The sequence below is a fragment of the Panicum virgatum genome, chromosome 9N (assembly GCF_016808335.1).
Source record: "Panicum virgatum strain AP13 chromosome 9N, P.virgatum_v5, whole genome shotgun sequence".
NCBI classification, from domain to species: Eukaryota; Viridiplantae; Streptophyta; class Magnoliopsida; order Poales; family Poaceae; genus Panicum; species Panicum virgatum.
In genome coordinates, this window is record NC_053153.1 from 18,789,750 (window position 1) to 18,811,358 (window position 21,609).

The 21,609-nt window shown below is 46.0% G+C and overlaps 2 protein-coding genes and 1 long non-coding RNA gene across 3 annotated transcripts; all 3 read left to right on the forward strand.

The window, feature by feature from the left end:
- Nucleotides 1–3,026: 3,026 nt before the first annotated feature.
- On the forward strand, nt 3,027–6,876 carry LOC120688548 (putative disease resistance protein RGA3). The gene is made up of 2 exons (XM_039970908.1): nt 3,027–4,722; nt 4,878–6,876. The coding sequence occupies exons 1-2, from the start codon at nt 4,428–4,430 to the stop codon at nt 6,806–6,808; spliced, it is 2,226 nt and encodes a 741-aa protein (XP_039826842.1). The 5' UTR covers nt 3,027–4,427; the 3' UTR covers nt 6,809–6,876.
- A 63-nt stretch (nt 6,877–6,939) lies between these two features.
- On the forward strand, nt 6,940–20,302 carry LOC120688549. The gene is made up of 3 exons (XM_039970909.1): nt 6,940–7,823; nt 8,313–9,967; nt 20,099–20,302. Exons 2-3 carry the CDS (start codon nt 9,068–9,070, stop codon nt 20,300–20,302), a joined length of 1,104 nt encoding a protein of 367 aa, XP_039826843.1. The 5' UTR covers nt 6,940–7,823; nt 8,313–9,067.
- A 10-nt stretch (nt 20,303–20,312) lies between these two features.
- Nucleotides 20,313–21,378, forward strand: LOC120688550. Its single transcript, XR_005681160.1, has 3 exons — nt 20,313–20,498; nt 20,662–20,777; nt 20,874–21,378. It is a non-coding gene; the product is annotated as an uncharacterized LOC120688550 (long non-coding RNA).
- The last annotated feature ends 231 nt before the right edge of the window (nt 21,379–21,609 follow it).

Consider the following 21,609-nt stretch of genomic DNA (forward strand, 5'->3'; position numbering starts at 1 on the left):
AATAGCAAAGTGATTCAACCCAGTAATATAAGGATGCCAAAAATTCCTTTAAAAACTGTAACCTTTTTTATCTAAAAAAAACACAAAACATGAAAAGAAGCTAAGAACTCAGTTTGTGCAACTGAACATAGCTCATATACTGTAGATGCATAGTAGACATTCACTCGGTCGCTGTTGTTCGGCGTGAGCTGTTCCTCATAAAGCTGCGAGGGAAAAATGACGGTGAAAGCAAGCATATTGTCTGGATAAAAACAGCACGGGAAACTAGAATTAGTTCTAGTTTTATTGGGTCTAAAAATAAAAGAACAACTTGGGATCCACCGGCAGTTGGCCCCAACCTTTACGGGAAGGAAAAAGTTCGAATTTCACCCTCAAATTATCACAGAAGTTATTTTCAATCTTCAACTAAAAAACCGGATAACATATATCATCCAACTATTAAAACCGTCCCTTAAAAGTATGGCCTATCTATTATTGCTCTATTTGAAGCTTAGTTATTCAAAAATAATATGTTTAACTGAAAGCAAATAAATATTATTAAAATAAAATTTTTTTATCTGAATTACTAAGATGTATCATGACATTAGATAGGTTGCATTTTTAGAAAACTTTTGATACCTCTTTCATATTTTTTTGATCTAAAATGAATTACTTATGAATATTTTAGTTTGAATTTGAATATTTTTAATTATCACAAAATATAAAACCACCTTGGAAACTACCCCAAAGTCCAAATTTACATGATTTTGATAGTTGAATGCCTATATTATCCGGTTTTGTAGTTAAAAATTGAAAATCGAACTTCTGTAATAGTTTGCGATGTAAAGTGAATTTCTCCCTTAAGGGAAAACTGTCAAACAGAACTCCTGGCTGTAGCTCCCATGTGGGCTTTGCGCGTGCTCTCCGCGGGCTGGGTGAAAAAAATAAGACGTAAGCCAGCTTTTGGTGATGCCTAGGCAGCCCCTCTGCCGAATCCGGCCGTCAGGTGCTTTTTGTTCCTCCTTGGTCTTCGTCGGCGATGCTGATCTTCTCAATGTCGATCCTCGAAGGTTTGCTTACCAACACGAGGCGAAATCGGATTGGTTATCAGATCTCGTCTTCGTAAGTGGTTCAGTTCCTCTTTGAAATTTCATATCTTTCGGCGATTCGGAGTCCCAACCGTCTTTGAGGCAAGTCCTCCTCACTTAGCGATCATCACTTGGCTATGTGATGATCTACAATCATCTTTTTCAGCCGCGTCATTCAACGTCAACAAAGCATATCGTTTTTGATGTGCTGCTCAAGACGGTGTCAAAAAATTATGTTTCTTCACCAGGGAGGAAGTCGGCTTCTAGGTTCCGACTGCCGGCGATGCGGAAGATCGAGAGGTGCTTAGAAGGGCTAGGATGTATTTTCGCTTTCTTTCATGAATGTCTTTGTAAGTTTTGGACTATAATCACTAAATATAAATGAAATACAAACCCGGTTTCTCTTAAAAAAAAGCAGGCGCGTGCGGCTCCGAGTATTTGCGGCGGCGGCGCTTTATCTGGGGCTGAGACAAACGGCTCTCTGGACCAGTGGGCCATGGTATAGTGGATCCGTGTGGATGGGCTGCCGATTTGGGCTTTGGGCTACATGATTAACCAGCTTTTTTTCATTTTTATATTTAAAAAAACAAAATTTCAAAAATATATGCCGAATAGGGAATTTTTCAAAAATAGGTGCCTGTCGCCCCCCTAATGGGCGACAGGGTGCCTGTCGCCCATCCAGTTGGCGACAGAACCTAAATATAAAAAACAATTACATTTAGGTCCTGGTGCCCAGGGCGCATTAAACAGTGAACTTGTAAAATTGATATAAAATCGTAGAAAAATCAGAAAAATACAAACTCATATGTTCTGGATTCTATGAAACAAGATCTACAACTTTTGTTACATACAGTTTTTCATTTAATCAATGTATCTTGCTCTATTTTAAATACCAGTTTAATACACTTTTATTTAAATCTCAAGATCCATCCTTTGGATGCATGTCATCTTTGGCCAGAGTGTTACATATGGTGAGCATAGGCTTGTACAAAATTGGTAGGCCCAGAAAACATTTCTAAAATAAGTTTTTAAATTAGATCTTGCAATATGTCTAGTTTAAATTAGTTATTTATCCATGCTGCTATACTGAGTTTTAGAAGCCATAACTTTTACAATATCATTATTTTAATTCCTAAGAGCTATAAAAAAAATTTGGTAAATTTAAGATAAGCACAACTAGACCAAATGAATTATTTCATATTTTTCTAGGTACAAGAACTATTTTTCTTGATTTAGTGCATTTACCTTAGTCATAATTCATTTGGTCCAGTTGTGCTTATCTAAAATTTACCAAACTTTTTCTATATCTCTTAGGAAATAAAATAAGGCTACCGTAAAAGTTATGGCTCCTAAAACTCAGTATAGCAGCATGGATAAATTACTCATTTAAACTAGATATATTGCAAGATCTAATTTAAAAACTTATGCTAGAAGTGTTTTTGGGCCTATAAATTTTACACAAGCCTATACTCACGACATGCAACACTCTAGGTAAAGATGACATGCATCCAAAGGATGAATTTTGAGATTTAAATAAAAGTGCATTAAACTGGTATTTAAAATAGAGCAAGATACATTGATCAAATGAAAAACTTTATGTAACAAAAGTTGTAGATATTATTTTATAGAATCCATAACAGTTGAGTTTGTATTTTTCCGATTTGTCTAAGATTTTATATTAATTTTAAAAGTTCACTGTTTAATGCGCCATGGCGCCAGGACCTAAATATAATTTTTTTTACATTTAGGTCCTGTCGCTAACTGGATGGACGACAGCCCCCTGTCGCCCATTAGGGAGGCGACTGGCACCCATTTTTGAAAATTTCCATATTCGGCATATATTTTTAAAATTTTGTTTTTTTAAATATAAAAATGAAAAAAAGGCTGATTAACCAACCAACATAACACGATAATTCGGTGAGCCCACTGGGCCACCATGTGCAAGGCCCAGTTACGACACCCTCGTCACAGTCGCCGTCGTCCCTGTCGTCGGCGGCGCGGCCGCAACAATGCTGGGTGGCGGCGGGGCCATGCCGCTCGAACAGAGACTCCCACTCCGACCAGAGCGTTCTAGTGGGGTCCCAGAGAGGCTGGGAAGAGCGGCGCCGGCGGTTGAGGCGAACGGCGTGTGCGGAACATCCAAAGAGATGAGGAGTTCAGAGGATGATTCTGCTCCATCGGCAGGTTTCAACTCGGATGGTCCGTGCCCCTCCGCTTCTCCTTTCCATACCAGCCACCCACCTCCTCCTTTGCAAATCCTGTTCGCCACCTCTGCCGCCTCCGAAGGCCAAGCCCGTCGGTGCCGCGGGCTTACCACCATACCCCACAGTCGACGCCACCGGACCCGAGTCACGACGAGCTAGGCAAAATGGAAACCGCGTTCCTCGCCTCGACACTGTCGTTGTTTCTCAATGCCCGAGCTACCAATTCGATCGAAGGGTTGATGATTCCAAGTACTTCTTTGTACTGAAAGCTTTTAAATGCTCCACTTAAAATTAGGATGGGTCTCCATCCGGGCTTCCTCAACATATCTATTTAAATATTCTTCCTCCTTTTAGTTTCATATATGTATCCTATATAAGGTTTTCCTGATATATTTACATTCTACTTATTCTAGTTCAAAAAGGCCGGATCATCCCCCCTGAAAATTGAATCCAGGTTTGCTCTCTGCAGTTCGCACTTCCTGGTGCCTGGTGATTTTCTTCCTCCATGCCTGTTAGTTAGGATCTGCACGGCACGCTTCTTTTGATTTATATAGGAAGAGGCTGTTAGTTAGGATCACGAAAATGTCTCGCGAAATCTTTATGCTAGATCTATTGGAGTGGCTGATGAGCGTAGACTTGAATAATCACTTAGGGGCTGTTTGCTTTGAGCTCTGGAAAAGCTTCTGCCTTGTAACCTCCTGTCCTGCCAGTCGCAACCTCCACTTTGTACAGAATTTTGCTTTGTAATTATCCACACTGCGTCGCAACCTCCGCTTATCTTGTCTGTTTCTGATGGCTCTGCTGTTTACATAACACAGCTAATGAGACAAGGAAGCAAAATTGTTTTACAAATCATCGCAATATATGTAGCTCGACTGCTATACTCCATTTTGTTACTTTCGAATGTGTCCTATTCTTAACTTTACCTATCCCTTAGCTTGTTCCCCGTGCCTGTCGCTTGATGCTTGATTTGCTTTCTTCGCTGTTTCTAGAGAAGAGTATCGATTGCTTGCAGCACAAATCTTTCTGTGTGTTCCAGGAAAAAAGAATATATGTTGCTATCCTCTTCTCTCCTCCGTCCCTACCCCATTCGACTCCTTTCTTCCTGTACTGTGCAATAATTGCTAGCTACTTTTAAGAGCATACTTAGCCCGAGATGATGGGGGTGGCGGTGGACGCAGCGATAGGATGGCTGGTGCAAAGCATCATGGGGAACTGCTTCACTGAAAAGTTGGAGGTGTGGACTCGCTCGGTTGGGCTCGATGATGATGTGGAGAAGCTCAAGTCAGCCATGAGGTATGTCCAGATGGTGCTTGATGCTGCCAATGGAAGGAAGATCAAGAGTGAGCCTCTGGAGTATTCTCTGGGTGATCTCAAAGAGCTTCTGTACGATGCTGAGGATGTGATGGACGAGCTCGATTATTGCCGCCTCCAAGAAAATATCACAAATCGTATGTGAATTATTATGACTCTCACAAGGATTTTATTTTGAATTAGATTACTTGCGGATTCTACAATTGATCAAACCGTTGGCATTTCATGACCTAATATCTAATGGATTTCTTCTTGAGAAATGATGCAGTGATCTTGCCCTTTCACTTCGCAGGCAATACTGGGGGTCATACAGATGCTGCTGCACGCATTGACGGAACTTCATCCACATGGTCATTAAGTTCCATTCAGCAACTTGGAAGCACATTAATTAGCAGTCTTGGTAAGTTCATCTTCAAGGGCAACTTGACGGGAAAACAGAAAAGGGAAGATGACCACATCATTGCTGTCAGCACACACCTTGGCAACAATTGTGAGTTTTCTCGCAGGATAAGGCACATCGCTGGTAAACTAAGAGATGTTGGTCGTGATGTCAGTGACGCTTTGAAAATAGATGGATCAAACTTAGTTGGATCTCTGAATGTATGTCGGAGTACACTACAGGCCACGCGCCCAACAACGTCTTATCTTGTTGAACATAAAGTGTATGGACGGGACTCAGAGAAGGAATACATCCTAAAGCTGATGACAAGCAATGGATCTAATGGCTTAACAGTGCTACCGATTGTAGGTATTGGAGGGGTAGGGAAGACAACTTTGGCCCAGTTTGTTTACAATGATCCGATAGTTAGAAGAAAATATGATATCAAGATATGGGTTTGTGTCTCTGATAACTTTGATGTAACTAGGTTGACAAGGGAGATGTTAGACTGTGTCTCTAAACAAAGGCTAGCAGAAACAGGCAACTTGGACAAGCTTCAGGAGGATCTAGAGAAAGTTATAGGATCTAAGAGATTCCTAATTGTCTTGGATGATGTCTGGGATGACATGAACAATCACTGTTGGGATCAACTGTTAGCTCCTCTAAAACATAATCAGGCAGTGGGTAATACGATATTAGTCACAACTCGAAAGTTGTCTGTTGCAAAAATGACCCAAACAGTTGAACCAGTCAAGTTAGGTGCTTTGGAAGGGGATGACTTCTGGCAATTTTTTAAATCATGTGCATTTGATGATGAGAGATATGAGCATCCAAGTCTGTACGCTATTGGGAAGCAAATAGCTCAAAAGTTGAGGGGGAACCCATTGGCAGCAAAAACTGTAGGTGCGTTATTAAGAAGAAATATTAACATTGATGAGTGGACTAACATTCTAAACAATGAAGAATGGAAATTTATACAGGCGACCGAAGGCATCATACCTGCTTTGAAGCTCAGTTATGATTACCTACCTGACCACCTGCAACAATGCTTTAGGTATTGTTGCCTGTTCCCCAAGGATTATCACTTCAATGGAGGAGAGTTAGTAAGAATTTGGATATCACAAGGATTTGTGAACGGTAGCCATACTACTAAAACCCTAGAGAATATAGGAAATGTATATTTGGTTGATTTGGTGAACTCAGGCTTCTTCCAACAAGTTGAAAGGTACTGGTATCCGGGGAACTCAGGCTTTTTTCAGCACAACAAAAGGGACTGGCATTCATCAAGTTTTGTCATGCATGATCTTATGCATGATTTGGCACGGAAGGTTTCGAAAGGTGAACATGCCACTATAGATGGCTCGGAATGTGAAGCAATCTTGCCAACTACGCGGCATTTGTTAATAGTAATTAACTCTGCATACTTTGGAAAACGTCGACATGGGAATGCATTTTCTATTGAGAATTTTGCAAAGCAGTTGCAAGTTGCATCAGTGAGAAAGTTAAGATCCTTGGTATTAATTGGCTATTATGACCCTCTGTTTTTCAAATGCTTCAAGAATATATTTAAAGAAGCGGAAAGTTTACGTTTGCTGCAAATCTCTGCAACTTATGCTGATTTTAGCAGTTTCATCAACAATTTAGTCAGTTGCACACATATTCGTTATATGAAGGTGCACTTTTATGAACAACAAGTTGGCATTCTTCCTCAATCTTTGACCAATTTTTTCCATCTAAAAGTATTAGATGTGGGTTTTTTGGGAAATCCGAGTCTGCCTAGTGGTATGAGCAACCTCAAAAACTCGGCCGGGTGGGGAAAGACTGCCCCACCGGTATTAACTTAAGAAGAAGCCTCGGCTTCCCCGACCGAGAAAATCCTCGAACCCTGGCCCCGCCCTGACACTGGGAGACGTAACCCCTGGGAACTGTGCCTGGGCCATGTAAGGGTCCTCAGGCCGACCTGGGCCGTCTCACAACCAGTGCTTTGGCACATGGGGCTAGCGAGGGGATTTTTTTACCCTCAGCCTGAAATTCGCTCCCACGGGGAGTCGAACTCAGGACCCGAGGGGTGCCGCCGGAGTGAATAACCAACTGGGCTAGCATCCTTTGGCTGGTATGAGCAACCTCATCAGCTTGCAGCATCTAGTTGCAGCAGAGGAAGTGCACTCTACCATTGCTGATATTGGCAATATGACCTCTCTTCAGGAGCTTCCGAAATACAAGGTTCAAAATACTAGTGGGTTTGATATAAAACAGCTTAAATCCATGAGCCAGCTTGTACAGCTTGGAATTTATCAACTTGAAAATGTCAGGAACAAACAAGAGGCTAGCGAAGCAAGACTAATAGATAAGGGGCTCCTAAAAGATTTGCACTTATCATGGGGTGGCGGTAGCACTAATTCCGAAATTTTGGCAATGACAGCAGCTGAGGTTCTTGAGGGGCTTGAACCAAATCAAAACCTTAAGCACCTCCGAATAATTGGCTACAATGGCTCCATCTCTCCAAGTTGGCTTGCCACTGACCTCTTATTTACATCTTTGCAGTTGCTTCACCAAGAGAATTGCAAGAAATGGAGAGTACTTCCTTCTCTTGAAAAGCTTCCATCCCTTAAGAAGCTTAAATTGATTAATATCTGTGATGTTGTGGAAATTCGAATTCCTTGTTTAGAGGAGTTGGTTCTGACTGAATTGCCAAGCTTAGAAAAGTTTGTTGCCACTTACAGGAGGGGATTGAGTTTTAACTGATCATCGAGGACTGCCCTAAACTGAATGACTTCACGCCTTTTCAAGTTCAGAACTTCTGTTCTTTTGGCATTGACCAGAAGTCTTGGATGCCGAGCCTGGCTGGCAATAGTGCAGGTAAGGATGAGCAATCTGTTTTTTTTAGTTTGTTATTTTATTGTATTTTGAAACCAATGCAAATAAATACTCAATTTTCATTGGTTTATTTACAATAACTGAATCCAATAAAGTTACTCCCTTGTTATGCATGAACTAGTGTGCATTTATTATAATTCTAGCGTGTTTTGTCATTTAGTTTGGCATGTAATGTAAATTTATTTATTTTTGTTCTTAAGTAATCTTAGTGTGTCAATTTCAATGCATGTATATGGGTCTTTTCGTTCGTAGAATTTACTTTTTTACTTAGGTAAAAGGCTGTTTAGGCTCGCGGAGCCAAGAAGCAACGCTAGATATAGCTGCATGTATAAATATCTGAATCAGAAAAAGCATACTTATTGCAAACAAACTTGGTAATCTTGTTCTTAGCTGTAGACCAGTTGTTATTCATTCAAGTGGTAATTCACTCCTTGTGTTTTCTTTCCATTGAATTTTTATTTAATGAAGCAGAGAAAAAGGAATGGATCAATTGGCTATCTGGTGTCCGTGTGTTGACCATACATGGATGCCCTCGTTTGATGGTGGAGTTACCTCCCCTGCCACCAGCTACGAATGCTCAAGTATCAATTGATGGGCTTTCAACACATCCAAAAATAGAGGACATACAGTCGAAGTTTATTGATCACATCCTCTGATGAGTTGACAAAGCTTGATGACAAGATTTTGGCTTTCCAAAATCTAACAGAGATTACATCACTGCACATTGAGGACAGTCCAAATCTTGTCTCTCTTTCATCGGAAGGTTTCAGGAAGCTCCTCAATTTAAGGGAGTTGAAAATTCTCAGATGCGGCGATTTGGTCTCATCATGTGTTATTCTCAATGTTGTTTCTGAAGACTGGAAAGTTACAGATTGTCCTGCCCTCCCATGTCTCACACGTCTCCATATTGAGTCATGTGGTGGTATAGCTGGGAAGTGGTAACTGAAATGCTGCCACATGTGCAGTCCCTTGAGGAATTGGATATACACCGTTGTCCCCAGATACAATCTATATCAGTCCATTATACGGACCAAGAGGAAGAAAATGACAGTTTTGCTTCATCCTCAGAATGCCAAGCAGTTGGACCATCACGCTTAGCCCGAGATGAATTCCTCTTGCACATCCCGTTAAATGTCATCTGAACGCTCAGGAGTTTACATATTCAAAGCTGCCCAGAACTGGAGTTATGTGGCAGCAAGGAGTGTTTTAGAGGATTCACCTCCCTCATGGAGTTAAAGATTTCATATTGCCCTAAATTGCTCTCATCCACGAATGAGAAATTTCCCCTTCCCCCTTCCATCCAAGAGCTGCAAATCGAGTGTCTCCCAACAAGGCTGCAGCCTTACTTTCCTGAGAATCAGACATCTCTCAAGAACATGGTAGTGGGACCTAGCCCGGATTTGCAGTCTCTACGTCTGCATTCCTTCACAGCTCTGGAGGTGCTGGAGATCTACAATTGTGGTCAACTGGATGTATTGGAGGGCTTGCCATACCTGAACTCTCTTCGAAGATTGTGCATTCAGATGAATCCTAAGCTGTCTGCTGCATGGGTTCGTAAATGTCAAGATCAGGAGGGAAGGACTCATGTTCTACTTCCTCGATCACTTGAGATACTTTGCATCAAGGCTCTCCAGGATGAGACTGTGCCCTATTTGCTGGCTCACCTCCCTGCCCTCGTCCAGCTAGAGGTATGCGATAGTCCAAATTTGACATCTCTGCCTCTGGATTCCCTCGCAGCATTGAAAAGGGTGATAATTAATAGCTGTGACTCCTTTTCATTTCTGGAAGGTCTCCTCTCTGAACTAGAGGTATCTGATAGTCCAAATTTGACATCTTTACAATTAGGTTCCCTTAGAGCATTGAAAAAGTTGGATGTTTTATTCTGCAAGTCGCTTGTTTCACTTGAAGGGTTGCAATCCCTTGGGAGCCTCACGGATTTGACAATATTGGGCTGTTACAGCATAACTCCGTGTTTGGATCTTATGTCACAACAGGCAGTGGGATTTAATCTATTCCATAGACTAGAACGAATTAAGATTGATGACTTTTCTGCCCTTACAACGTCTTTCTGCAAGCACCTTACCTCTGTACAGCATCTAGTTCTGCTTGAGGATTCAAATATCAAAATGAGGAATGTTGAGTACTCTATCCTGCTTGTGACGAGTGAATTGTCAACCGTGCGGTGTGATCGTGCGCTTGATCTTTGGATTGCAGGTACACGGGCGTCGAGTGTCGACGGGGAGCTGCCGTGGAGGTGCTGTGGCCGATGGACCGTGCGGTGGACGGCGGTGAAGGGCAGCCGGGACCGGAGCTCGGACCGGGCGGCAGCTGTGGCGTCCACTCCTGAATCGAGGGCGCAAGCGGCGACGGAAGGCAGGTTTCTTGGTTTGCGCCACAAAACCAAGGAGGCGGACGGCGGTTGAAGACGCCAAGTCGTGGAGGTACGGGCGTCGGTCTCGGGACTGACGGAGGCGACGGGCGTCGACGGCGTCTAGGGCCTCGCGACCGGTCTAACACACCGGTCTGACCGGTCCAGCGCACCGGTCTGACCGGTCCCGCGGGTATAAATACCCCTTCACTTGTGTTAGGTTAATTGCGGCTTTTGTAATCTGTTCGTGGACTCTCTGTTTCTCCAGGCCGCCGCCCCTGCGTTCTCCTCCCCCTATTTCTCTCTTTAGAGTAGATTTGTCCATGGATTTGTGAGAGTTTGTATTGGATTTGATTGGGAAAGGAAGCCCTATCCTCCTTGTGCCCTCTGGGCTTTTGAATCAAACCAATCCCGTCCCTCTTGTGCTGTTAGTGATGGATTTTCGTTTTGGTTTTGATGCACTTGATTGCGACGGTTCGTAGGGCTCTTTGGAGTGATTTCTGTGCTTCTAGCTTCGTGTCAATCCCTCTGGAATCATGAGCTCTTCAGAATTGAAGTTTTCGAGTATTTGAGAAAACCCCAATCCCTTTTGATCTCCCCCATAATTCTCTAGATTCGTTGCTCTTTAGGCCGAGATCTTTTGGGGATATGTTCACGGGGTAGGGGCGAAGCAATCCCCCAAGTTTCGTCGATTTTCGTGGTCGTTTGCTCAAGATTCACCGTTTGAATCCATTTTCTCGGGGGTTTTCTGGGTGCTACCGGTCAGACCGGTAGGACAAACCGGTCAGACCGGTCTGCTCATTTTTGAACAGACACGACCGGTCAGACCGGTCCATCGCACCGGTCAGACCGGTCCTGGCTGTTCAGATCAGCTGTTTTCCCGAATCGCTTCCGAATTACTTTGGGTTTTCACTCGTTCGTTCGAGGCCTTTTGTGTTGGTTTAGCTTTTCAATAGCTATTCCAAACTTTGGCTAGAACGCTTGAGGGCTTGGGTGATTTTCGGGATATAGGCCGACAGTTTGAATTTCGGAAGAAATTTTGATCGGCTCCCATTCACCCCCCCCTTCGGTCGCCGACTTTGGTCCCACAATTGGTATCAGAGCTCGGTTGAGGTTTTCAGTACCTTAACCGGTTCGAAAACCACTCGGCGACCATGGCGAGTCTTGGTAAGATCCCGGTGTTTTCCGGCGAGGATTATGCCTATTGGAAGGTTCGCATGAGAGCCTTCCTGCAGAGCATGGGAGCCGATGTCTGGGAGATTACCACGAACCAGCTTTACGAGGTGCTGGCTGTTCGGACCACGCCTCTTCAGGTGACCCAGCACGAGGCTAACGCCAAGGCTGTCAATGCCTTGTTCGCTGGCGTTTCTCGTGCGAAGTTCTCACGCGTCTAGGGTTTTCAGGAAGCCCACAAGATTTGGACGTGCCTTGAGAACTACCACGAGGGTACACCTCAGGTGAAGGCCAGACTGTTTGAGACTCACCGGCGTGAGTACGAGAACTTCACACAGGAGCCGGGTGAGAGCATTGACCTGATGTTCAGCCGTTTTCAGTCGATTGTGAACAAGGTCAATGCGAACAGATCTGCTGGTGCCCTTGAGTACACAGAGCACGAGAAGGCTCTCGAGTTGCTTTACGCACTTGACCGCTCTGTGTGGGATCTCAAGGTGAACACGATCATTGAGTCTGCAGGCTATGAGACTCTGACCGTGAACGAGCTTTTCAGCAAACTCAAGGCCACGGAGGTGGATAACCAGACACGAGCCAAGCTCAATGGTGCCCCTCCTTCCAAGAGCGTCGCTCTTGTGACTGGCCCAGGTGGATCGAGCTCTAACGCTAACTCTGCTCTTGGCTTTTCTCTTGCCTCTTTGCCTTCTGTTTCAGATGAGCAGCTGGAGACGCTGGGCGACGATGACTTGTGCCTCCTCATCAGCAAGTTCCAGCGCGTCTACCACAACAGGCAGAGGAAGAAGAACTCCGGGTGCTACAACTGCGGCGATCTGAACCACTTCGTCGTCGATTGCCCCAAGAAGTCCGGCGGTGGCCAGAACAACTCCTTCGACTACTACCGCCACCGTGACCGCGACGAGGGAGGCTCCAACAAGGAGCGTCGGCGCCACAAGCACCGCAGTCGTGACCGGGGAGGACGCTTCGACAAGGAGTCGCTCAAGAAGCGCTTCCAGTACAAGGCCAAGAAGCGGGAGAAGGCCTTCCTGGCGCAGCTCAGCGACCTCGACAAGAGCTCCGACACCGACCGCTCTTCTTCACCGACCTCCGACGACGACGACAAGAAGAAGAAGTGGGACAAGGAAGCCACCGGCTTCATCGGCCTTTGCTTGGCGGCCGGTCGGCGCAAGAGCTTCTGCACCATGGCGGGCGAAGCCAATGGTGCTCGTGCGTCTTCGAGTGGACACGCTACACCGACGCACTCCGGCTCTTCTCCTGGATCCGAGAGCGATTCAGAGGTAAACTCCACGATCGACCTGCTTGATACAGAGGTTAGGGAGTTGTATGCCGCTCTCGACAACCAGAAGAGGCTGCTTAAGGAAGCAGCTAGAGAGCGTAGAAAGCTTAGGACTGAGCTGGCTTGTGCTAGGGAGAAGTCTAGTGAGGATGAGTGCGCTGGCTGCATATCTCACATGAACGATCTTGTTGCTCTTCGTGCCAAGCATGATGAGAACGTCGCGAACTTAGATGTTGCTAAGATTTCGCTTGCTGACGTGTCTCATGAGCTCGCTAAGGCCAAGCATGAACTAGAATTGGTTAAGGATGCTCCTATTGTTAGCGATGTGCTTGAATGCGAGGAGTGTCCTATCTTTAAGTCTGATCTAGCTTCGTTGCAGTCTAAGTTTGCTACTGTTGTGTGCGAGCTAGAGGAGATGAAGTCTAGGCCAGTTTTGCTTGGCGCTTGTAAGCTTTGTCCCACGCTTAGGTTGGAGCTAGAGGAGAAGAACGCCTTGATCAAGTCTTTTGGAAAGACTAAGGTCATAGAGTCTAGCCCACCTATTGACTGCTCTGTTTGCCCTAGTTTGATCTCTGATTTGGATAATCTTGTGGTAGAGAAAGCCAACCTGGAGAATGAGAATACCTATCTTAGGGTGATTCTTAGTTGGGTTTCTGCTAGTGAGCCGCAGTTGGGCATGATGATTAAGCAGTTCAAGCGTGGTGATGGGTTTGGGGTTGGTTACACATACACGAAGTCAGACTTTGACAGGTTGTATGGTAAGATTGGCAAGGCTGCTGGAAACACTGCTAGTACGAGCACACAGCCTTCGCTTGTTGACCCCGCGGATGGTGTGCTTAAAGAACCACCAAAAGCACCTCCGCAGAAGCAGGTTTGGGTTCCAAATCCCAATGTGCTGAGGAACCCCCTCGACACGCTCCCTGCTGCCACAGCCCAGGTTGCCCAGAAGAAGAGGGCCGCTCCTCCCCGTCCGCAGGCTAGGCCTCCACCTCCCAAGCGTGAGGTGAGGTACCACTGCGAGTTCTATGACAGGGAAGGTCACCTGGAGGAGTTTTGCTTCAGGAGGAAGCGGGCTGTGAGGAGAGAGCAGGAGAGACGGAACGCGGACATGTACTCTGCTCGGGTACATGGTCCCTCTCGGCGTGGTGATAGGCGAGATGCTAGGGCGCGCCGTGTAGGTGGAGGTCAGGGAGACGGTGGTGGTTACCGTGCTCCAGCAGGTGGTCGCTTTGCCGGCCGTGCTCCTGGTCGTTTTCAGTACGGCTATGGACCACGAGACCGAGGCTGTGGAGGTGGTTTTGAGGCTCCATGCTTTCCTCGCGGTGGTGTTCGTCAGTCACGCGGTAGACGGGACGGGGGATACGCTTTGTCTGGTTTTGCTAACCCTTCTGTAGAGCAAATGGCTCGACACTGGTTTGCTTCTCACTTTGCTAACCCCAGTGTTGAGACATTTGCTCACCCTTTGTCTCACTACTGATGTGCAGGTCGGAGGCTTGGAGAACAGGTGGATCATAGACTCCGGTTGTTCGCGCCACATGACCGGAAATGACAAATGGTTCTCCAGCCTCACCCCAATGCGCTCAAAGGAGTACATTGTGTTCGGGGATAATGGAAGAGGAAAGGTACGTGGACTTGGCGCTGTTCGAGTTTCTGATCGCTTTACCCTGAGAGGTTGCTTTGGTTTCGAATCTTGGTTTTAATTTGCTCTCTGTCTCGCAACTTCTTGATGAGGGGTTTGAGGTTCGCTTTAAGGAGGGTTGTTCGCGTGTTTTGGATTCCAGGGGAGATTTGGTTTGCCGGATTACACCTCGTGATCGAGTTTTCTTGGTTGACTTCTCTGGAACTCCTTTTGGCCCTTCTCATTGCTTGATGGCTGGTCATTCTTCTGATTTATGGAAGCGGCATAGGAGACTAGGACATTTGAGCTTCGATTTGTTGTCGAGACTGAGCTCACTTGGCCTGATCCAAGGATTACCCAAATTGAAGTTTGAGAAGAACCTTATTTGCCATCCTTGTCGTCACGGTAAGATGATTGCCGCTTCACATCCGCCTGTTAATCAGATGATGACCTCTCACCCTGGAGAGTTGCTACACATGGACACTGTCGGTCCTTCCAGGGTGATGTCTGTTGGTGGGAAGTGGTACGTGCTTGTGATTGTGGACGACTTTTCTCGCTATTCTTGGGTCTTTTTCATGAGAACCAAGGATGAGGCTTTCGAGTTTGTTCGAGACTTGATCTTGAGGTTGAAAAACGAGCTACCCCAGGCCATGCGAGCGATCCGCTCTGACAATGGCACAGAATTCAAAAACGCTCGTTTTGATGTCTTTTGCAGTGATCAAGGTCTTGAACACCAGTATTCTTCTCCCTACACTCCACAGCAGAATGGAGTTGTAGAGCGGAAGAATCGGACGCAAGTTGAGATGGCGAGGACGATGCTCGATGAGCATAGGACTCCTCGCAAATACTGGGCTGAGGCGGTTAACACCGCTTGTTACGTGTCCAACCGCATTTTCTTGCGTGCTTTCATGCCCAGGACTTCTTATGAGTTGCGGTTTGGACGCCAGCCCCGTGTTGACCATCTCAGAGTTTTCGGTTGCCGGTGCTTTGTGCTGAAAGATGGAAATCTTGATAAGTTTGAGTCTCGCTCGTCTGACGGCATTTTTCTCGGTTATGCTTCTCACTCTAGAGCATACCGTGTGCTGATTATTGATACTAACATCGTCAGAGAGACTTGTGAAGTCACTTTCGACGAGACTGCACCGTGCAATTCTTCTGTCTTTGAAGTTGCAGGAGATGATGAGCTCGGCACCTCCATCTTTGAAGATGAGGAGGAAGAAGCTGCAGATGGCGATGCTGAGGCTACCACGCGTGCTGTGGACCCAGCTATCTCTGCTACGAGCTCGGACGATGACGACGGCCCCGATCCGACTACGTCTACTTCACGGGGGTAGTTCGAGGAGGTGACCCAGGCTTCACCAGCTGCACTTGAGGAGGCACCAGTTTTGGTTGAGGAGGAGGCGACTTCGACACGGGAAGCACCGCGACACATTCAGCGCCGCCATCCACCTCAACAGATGCTAGGTGATCTCAACGAGCGAGTCACCAGGTCCAAGGTAACAAGTATCGCTGGCTTTGCTCATTCAGCATTTGTTGCCTCTTTTGAGCCCAAGGATATTGGACACGCTCTTTCTGATTCTAATTGGGTCAATGCCATGCATGAGGAACTTGAAAATTTTGAAAGAAACCAAGTTTGGATTTTGGTCGAGCCTCCACCTGCTTGTAATCCCATCGGAACGAAGTGGGTTTTCAAAAACAAGCAGGGTGAGGATGGTTTGGTTGTTCGAAACAAGGCTCGTCTTGTTGCCCAGGGGTTTTGCCAAAAAGAGGGTATTGATTTTGAGGAAACTTTTGCCCCTGTTGCTCGTTTGGAAGCTATTCGAATCTTTCTTGCATTTGCTGCTTCCAAGGGTTTTAAGGTTTTCCAAATGGATGTCAAATCTGGCTTCTTGAATGGTTTTATTGAAGAAGAGGTTTATGTGAAGCAACCCCCTGGTTTCGAAAATCCCAAGTTTCCAAACCGTGTTTATAAACTTCAGAAAGCTCTTTACGGTTTGAAACAGGCACCTAGAGCTTGGTATGATAGATTGAAAACCTTTTTGCTGGCTCAGGGGTTTAAAATGGGATGTGTGGATAAAACTTTGTTCCTCATGGGGTCTGGCAATGATCTTTTTTTAGTTCAGATATACGTGGATGATATTATCTTTGGTGGCTCTTCTCACGCTCTTGTCTCCAAGTTTTCTGAGCAGATGTCCAGGGAGTTCGAGATGAGCATGATGGGTGAGCTGCAGTTCTTCCTCGGGCTGCAGATCAAGCAAACTCCTCAGGGCACTTTTGTCCATCAAGCCAAGTACACTAGAGACTTGCTGCGGAAGTTCGACATGAGCGACTTGTCTCCTCAGCCGACTCCGATCAGCACATCTACGGCGCTTGATGAGGACTTGGACGGCGAGGCGGTGGACTAGAAGGAGTACAGGAGCATGATCGGCTCTCTCCTGTACCTGACGGCGACGCGACCGGACATCCAGTTCGGCGTCTGCCTCTGCGCGCGGTATCAGGCTTCGCCGCGCACCTCCCACAGGCAGGTGGTGAAACGCATATTCAGATATCTGAAATTCACCCCTGAATTTGGTCTTTGGTATTCTGCGGATTCTTCTCTGGTTTTGGTGGGCTTTTCTGATGCCGATTTCGGTGGGTGTCGGTTGGATCGCAAGTCGACATCCGGCACTTGTCAATTTCTCGGTACATCTTTGGTGTCTTGGTCCTCTCGCAAGCAGACTAGCGTAGCGCTTTCTTCCACAGAAGCTGAGTATGTTGCCGCTGCCAGCTGCTGCTCCCAGATAATTTGGATGAAACAAACCTTGCAGGATTATGGCTTGAGTTTCGGTAGGGTTACCATCTTTGTAGACAACATGTCAGCCATTAGCATTGCAAAGAATCCTGTCCTACACTCCAGAACCAAGCACATAGACATCCGATTCCATTTCCTGCGAGACAACCATGAGAGAGGACACATAGACTTGATCCATGTCGCATCTAAGAGGCAAACTGCAGATATCCTCACCAAACCGCTAGAGCAGGACACTTTTGCTCGCTTGCGAGGGGAGCTTGGGGTGTGTTACCCCTTTTGATTGCTGACTTTTCTTTGGTTAGCTTTGTAGATTTTATTTGCTTCTCTTTGTTTTCTAGGTTTGGTAGTTGCATTGTGCATATGCATTGTACATGTTTGCATTTTGCATTGTCTCACTTGCACTAGCATTCTTGTATACTTTGCTATGATCTTCTAGTGCCTGCTAGTGTGAGTTGATAAACTTGATCATGTATAGCTTGCTCCACTGTGTATATGACATCATCTGAGTTAAGCTATTTTGATTTGAAAATCTGAAAATATGATCACCCTGTCTTGGCTACTAGCATGTTAGGGTGTGTTGATATGCTTTGCTATCTTATTCATGCTAGTGTGACCTTTCGTTCAGCAGTTCATATTTGAAATGATCTAAATCTGATAAAATTGCTTGAACTGTTCTGGAAATGGATTGAAAAGATCCAGGTGGGATTGCTTGTCGCACTGATCGAGCTTTCGGGACGGCTCACTTTGCACTTGTGAGAACCCGGGCAAGGCTATGCATGACTGAAACGAGTGCTTTAAGCTTCTGATTGTCTTTTGGCATAGGCTTGGCCTCGTTGCTAAGTAAAGCAGGACAAGCTTTCAACCCCTGGCATTAAGAATTGCTTGATATAAATTTGATTGAAAAATGAATGTTGGCAACTTGTTTTGGCTGTTTTGGCTCACCTGTATGAGTTTGATTAGCACTGCTTTCCATTTCCTACTTGTTAGTGTTAGATCATGGGTGATGTTTTTATTTCTCCTAAACTGAACTTACCTAGCTCTAGACTGATTTGATATACCCTGTTGAGCTAGATGCAGGTCCTGTTTATGGATGCACACATGCTTGTGACTAGATGTTGCTCATATCCTTGTATCCCTGAATGCTTTCACTTACACCTCCTGCATTGCATTCATTGCATAGCATCTGTTCAGGGGGAGTCTTTGCTTCAGGGGGAGCTTTAGGTCTTTTTAGACTTAATGTGTGCATGTGCCAACAATGGGGAGAATTTTGAGAGAAGTGATCGAACAAGGGGGAGACTTGTTTGATTTTTGAAAAACTTATTGTGCACAGGGCTTTGAGAGTGCATCATTTTGAGAGAGTTGCACTTTTGAGAGGGACAAGCTTTGCTTGAGGAGTTTCTGCTTTGTTCTTGGCTCTGGGTTTTCCTCGTTTTCCCTCTGCTTCTTGCATGACTGCGTCGAGCGTTACCTCTGTCTTTGAGGAGTCATGTTTTGGCTTTTGATCGATTGCGTCAAGCCTTTGCCCTTGTCTTCGGGGATCGATCTCTGCTTGAGTAAGTGACTGTTTCTGCTTTTCTGAGTTTCGTGTCACTTGCTTGAGTTCTTCGCCTTCTTGTTTCTCTTCTTTTCACTTCTCTTGGTTCGTTTGTGGTGTGTTGACAATGCACTCATCAAGGGGGAGATTGAGGAATGTTGAGTACTCTATCCTGCTTGTGATGAGTGAATTGTCAACCGTGCGGTGTGATCGTGCGCTTGGTCTTTGGATTGCAGGTACACGGGCGTCGAGTGTCGACGGGGAGCTGCCATGGAGGTGCTGTGGCCGATGGACCGTGCGGTGGACGGCGGTGAAGGGCAGCCGGGACCGGAGCTCGGACCGGGCGGCAGCTGTGGCGTCCACTCCTGGATCGACGGCGCAAGCGGCGACGGAAGGCAGGTTTCTTGGTTTGCGCCACAAAACCAAGGAGGCGGACGGCGGTTGAAGACGCCAAGTCGTGGAGGTACGGGCATCGGTCTCGGGACTGACGGAGGCGACGGGCGTCGACGACGTCTAGGGCCTCGCGACCGGTCTAACACACCGGTCTGACCGGTCCAGCGCACCGGTCTGACCGGTCCCGCGGGTATAAATACCCCTTCACTTGTGTTAGGTTAATTGCGGCTTTTGTAATCTGTTCGTGGACTCTCTGTTTCTCCAGGCCGCCGCCCCTGCGTTCTTCTCCCCCTGTTTCTCTCTTTAGAGTAGATTTGTCCGTGGATTTGTGAGAGTTTGTATTGGATTTGATTGGGAAAGGAGGCCCTATCCTCCTTGTGCCCTCTGGGCTTTTGAATCAAACCAATCCCGTTCCTCTTGTGCTGTTAGTGATGGATTTTCGTTTTGGTTTTGATGCACTTGATTGCGACGGTTCGTAGGGCTCTTTGGAGTGATTTCTGTGCTTCTAGCTTCGTGTCAATCCCTCTGGAATCATGAGCTCTTCAGAATTGAAGTTTTGGAGTATTTGAGAAAACCCCAATCCCTTTTGATCTCCCCCATAATTCTCTAGATTCGTTGCTCTTTAGGCCGAGATCTTTTGGGGATATGTTCACGGGGTAGGGGCGAAGCAATCCCCCAAGTTTCGTCGATTTTCGTGGTCGTTTGCTCAAGATTCACCGTTTGAATCCATTTTCTCGGGGGTTTTCTGGGTGCTACCGGTCAGACCGGTAGGACAAACCGGTCAGACCGGTCTGCTCATTTTTGAACAGACACGACCGGTCAGACCGGTCCATCGCACCGGTCAGACCGGTCCTGGCTGTTCAGATCAGCTGTTTTCCCGAATCGCTTCCGAATTACTTTGGGTTTTCACTCGTTCGTTCGAGGCCTTTTGTGTTGGTTTAGCTTTTCAATAGCTATTCCAAACTTTGGCCAGAACGCTTGAGGGCTTGGGTGATTTTCGGGATATAGACCGACGGTTTGAATTTCGGAAGAAATTTTGATCGGCTCCCATTCACCCCCCTCTGGTCGCTGGCTTCGGTCCCACACAAAAGGGCCTATCTACAGATGAACAAGAGAAAGCACTTCAGCTCCTCACGTCTCTGCGAAAGCTCAAGTTTATTCACTGCAAGAATCTCGTACATCTTCCTGCTATGCTACACAGACTACCTTCCCTCAAGAAATTATTCATCCAGGAATGTCCATGCATCTCAAGGCTTCCTGAGAAGGGCCTTCCACCCTCATTGGAAAAGCTAAAGATAGCTAAAGATCATCGATTGCAGTGCCGAGTTAAATGAAAAATGCAGAAAGCTTACAGAAAGGATCAAGGTCGAAATTGATAGGGGATATGTGAACTGAGTGCTGGATGGCTCGTTGGATGAGCATTTCATTGGATGAGCATTTCTGCCTGCGCAACAAGCTATCCGGGCTGCCTTTTTTCCCCACTTTCTAGGTATGCGAGTACATCACGTATCTTGTTATCTTCACATCCTGTTGATGTCATAACACCATTGCCTCTTGCTAAACTAGGCATTTTAATAGTCAAGTTAGTTACCTCTACGTATTTTGGCGAGTATGTAAAGTGCATATTGCTAGCTGACAGGGTTAATCTGCAGGCGCGGCGCCCTCTCCGCCTCGTGCATTCCTGTGAACTGACTGCTGGATGGCTTGTTGGACACACATTTCTTCCTGTAAAAGCAACTACTACCGTCAGCCTTCTTCCACTTTTCAGGTACACACTATACCATACATCATGCTATCTTCGCGATCTTTTAATCGTACATCCTCACTGGCCTCTGGCTAAACTAAATATTCATTATGCACATAGAAAAATGGCCTCAAGCAGACACTACAAGTCTTCAGTGTCATTGCACAAGTTGCATCGGAGGGTCAAATGGAGAAACAGTTATTATAGAGTATGCGCTCTTCTTCAGTTTTCTTCCCTTGCTATGGCCTATCGTATTGGCATATGGAAAAATGGACTTACGCAGGCACGCACGCAGCTGGTAAATTGGAAGCTCCACTCCCGGTATGTGATGAACAGACCAACGCGGTGCGAGCTTTGAGTTCAACTGATCCACATCTCGTCGACGTCGTGCCAGGAAGCTTGCAGATAACTTGAGTGCTCATTTGTGCAAGAATTCAACAATGTATTGGTGGCTTGGTGGTGCTAGCTATTGCAGAGTTTTTCTTTTTTACACCCTTTCCTTGTTATTAGATATTGCTATAATTGTGCTCTAATTGTGCTTTCCATGTATAGGATTATTCTTTTCCATGTATACACAAGCTCATTGGCTATATAATATCAATGTCACCCCACTTCATTTGGTGTATGGTGTTGCACAAATCCCTCTCTCTATATTGTATCTGATGATCAGGCGTAATCCTTTCCTGATCCTCCCATCCGCTGCCTTCTCCTCTCCTTTCCCTGCTTCTTCTCCACTACAACCGCGCCCCTTTCCCTGCTTCTTCTCCACTGCAATCGCACCGTGAGATCATGCCTAATCCTTTCCTCATCCTCCCTTCCACTGCCTTCTCTCCTTTCCCAGCTTCTTCTTCCACTG

Bases quoted from the DNA above. Each gene is read 5' to 3' on its own strand.
- LOC120688548 (XM_039970908.1), top strand. From the start codon at position 4,428: ATGATGGGGGTGGCGGTGGACGCAGCGATAGGATGGCTGGTGCAAAGC. The intron at 4,723-4,877 runs GTATGTGAATTA...TTCACTTCGCAG, and splicing joins CCAAGAAAATATCACAAATC to GCAATACTGGGGGTCATACA.
- LOC120688549 (XM_039970909.1), top strand. From the start codon at position 9,068: ATGGAGTTAAAGATTTCATATTGCCCTAAATTGCTCTCATCCACGAAT. The intron at 9,968-20,098 runs ATGAGGAATGTT...GTCCCACACAAA, and splicing joins TTGAGGATTCAAATATCAAA to AGGGCCTATCTACAGATGAA.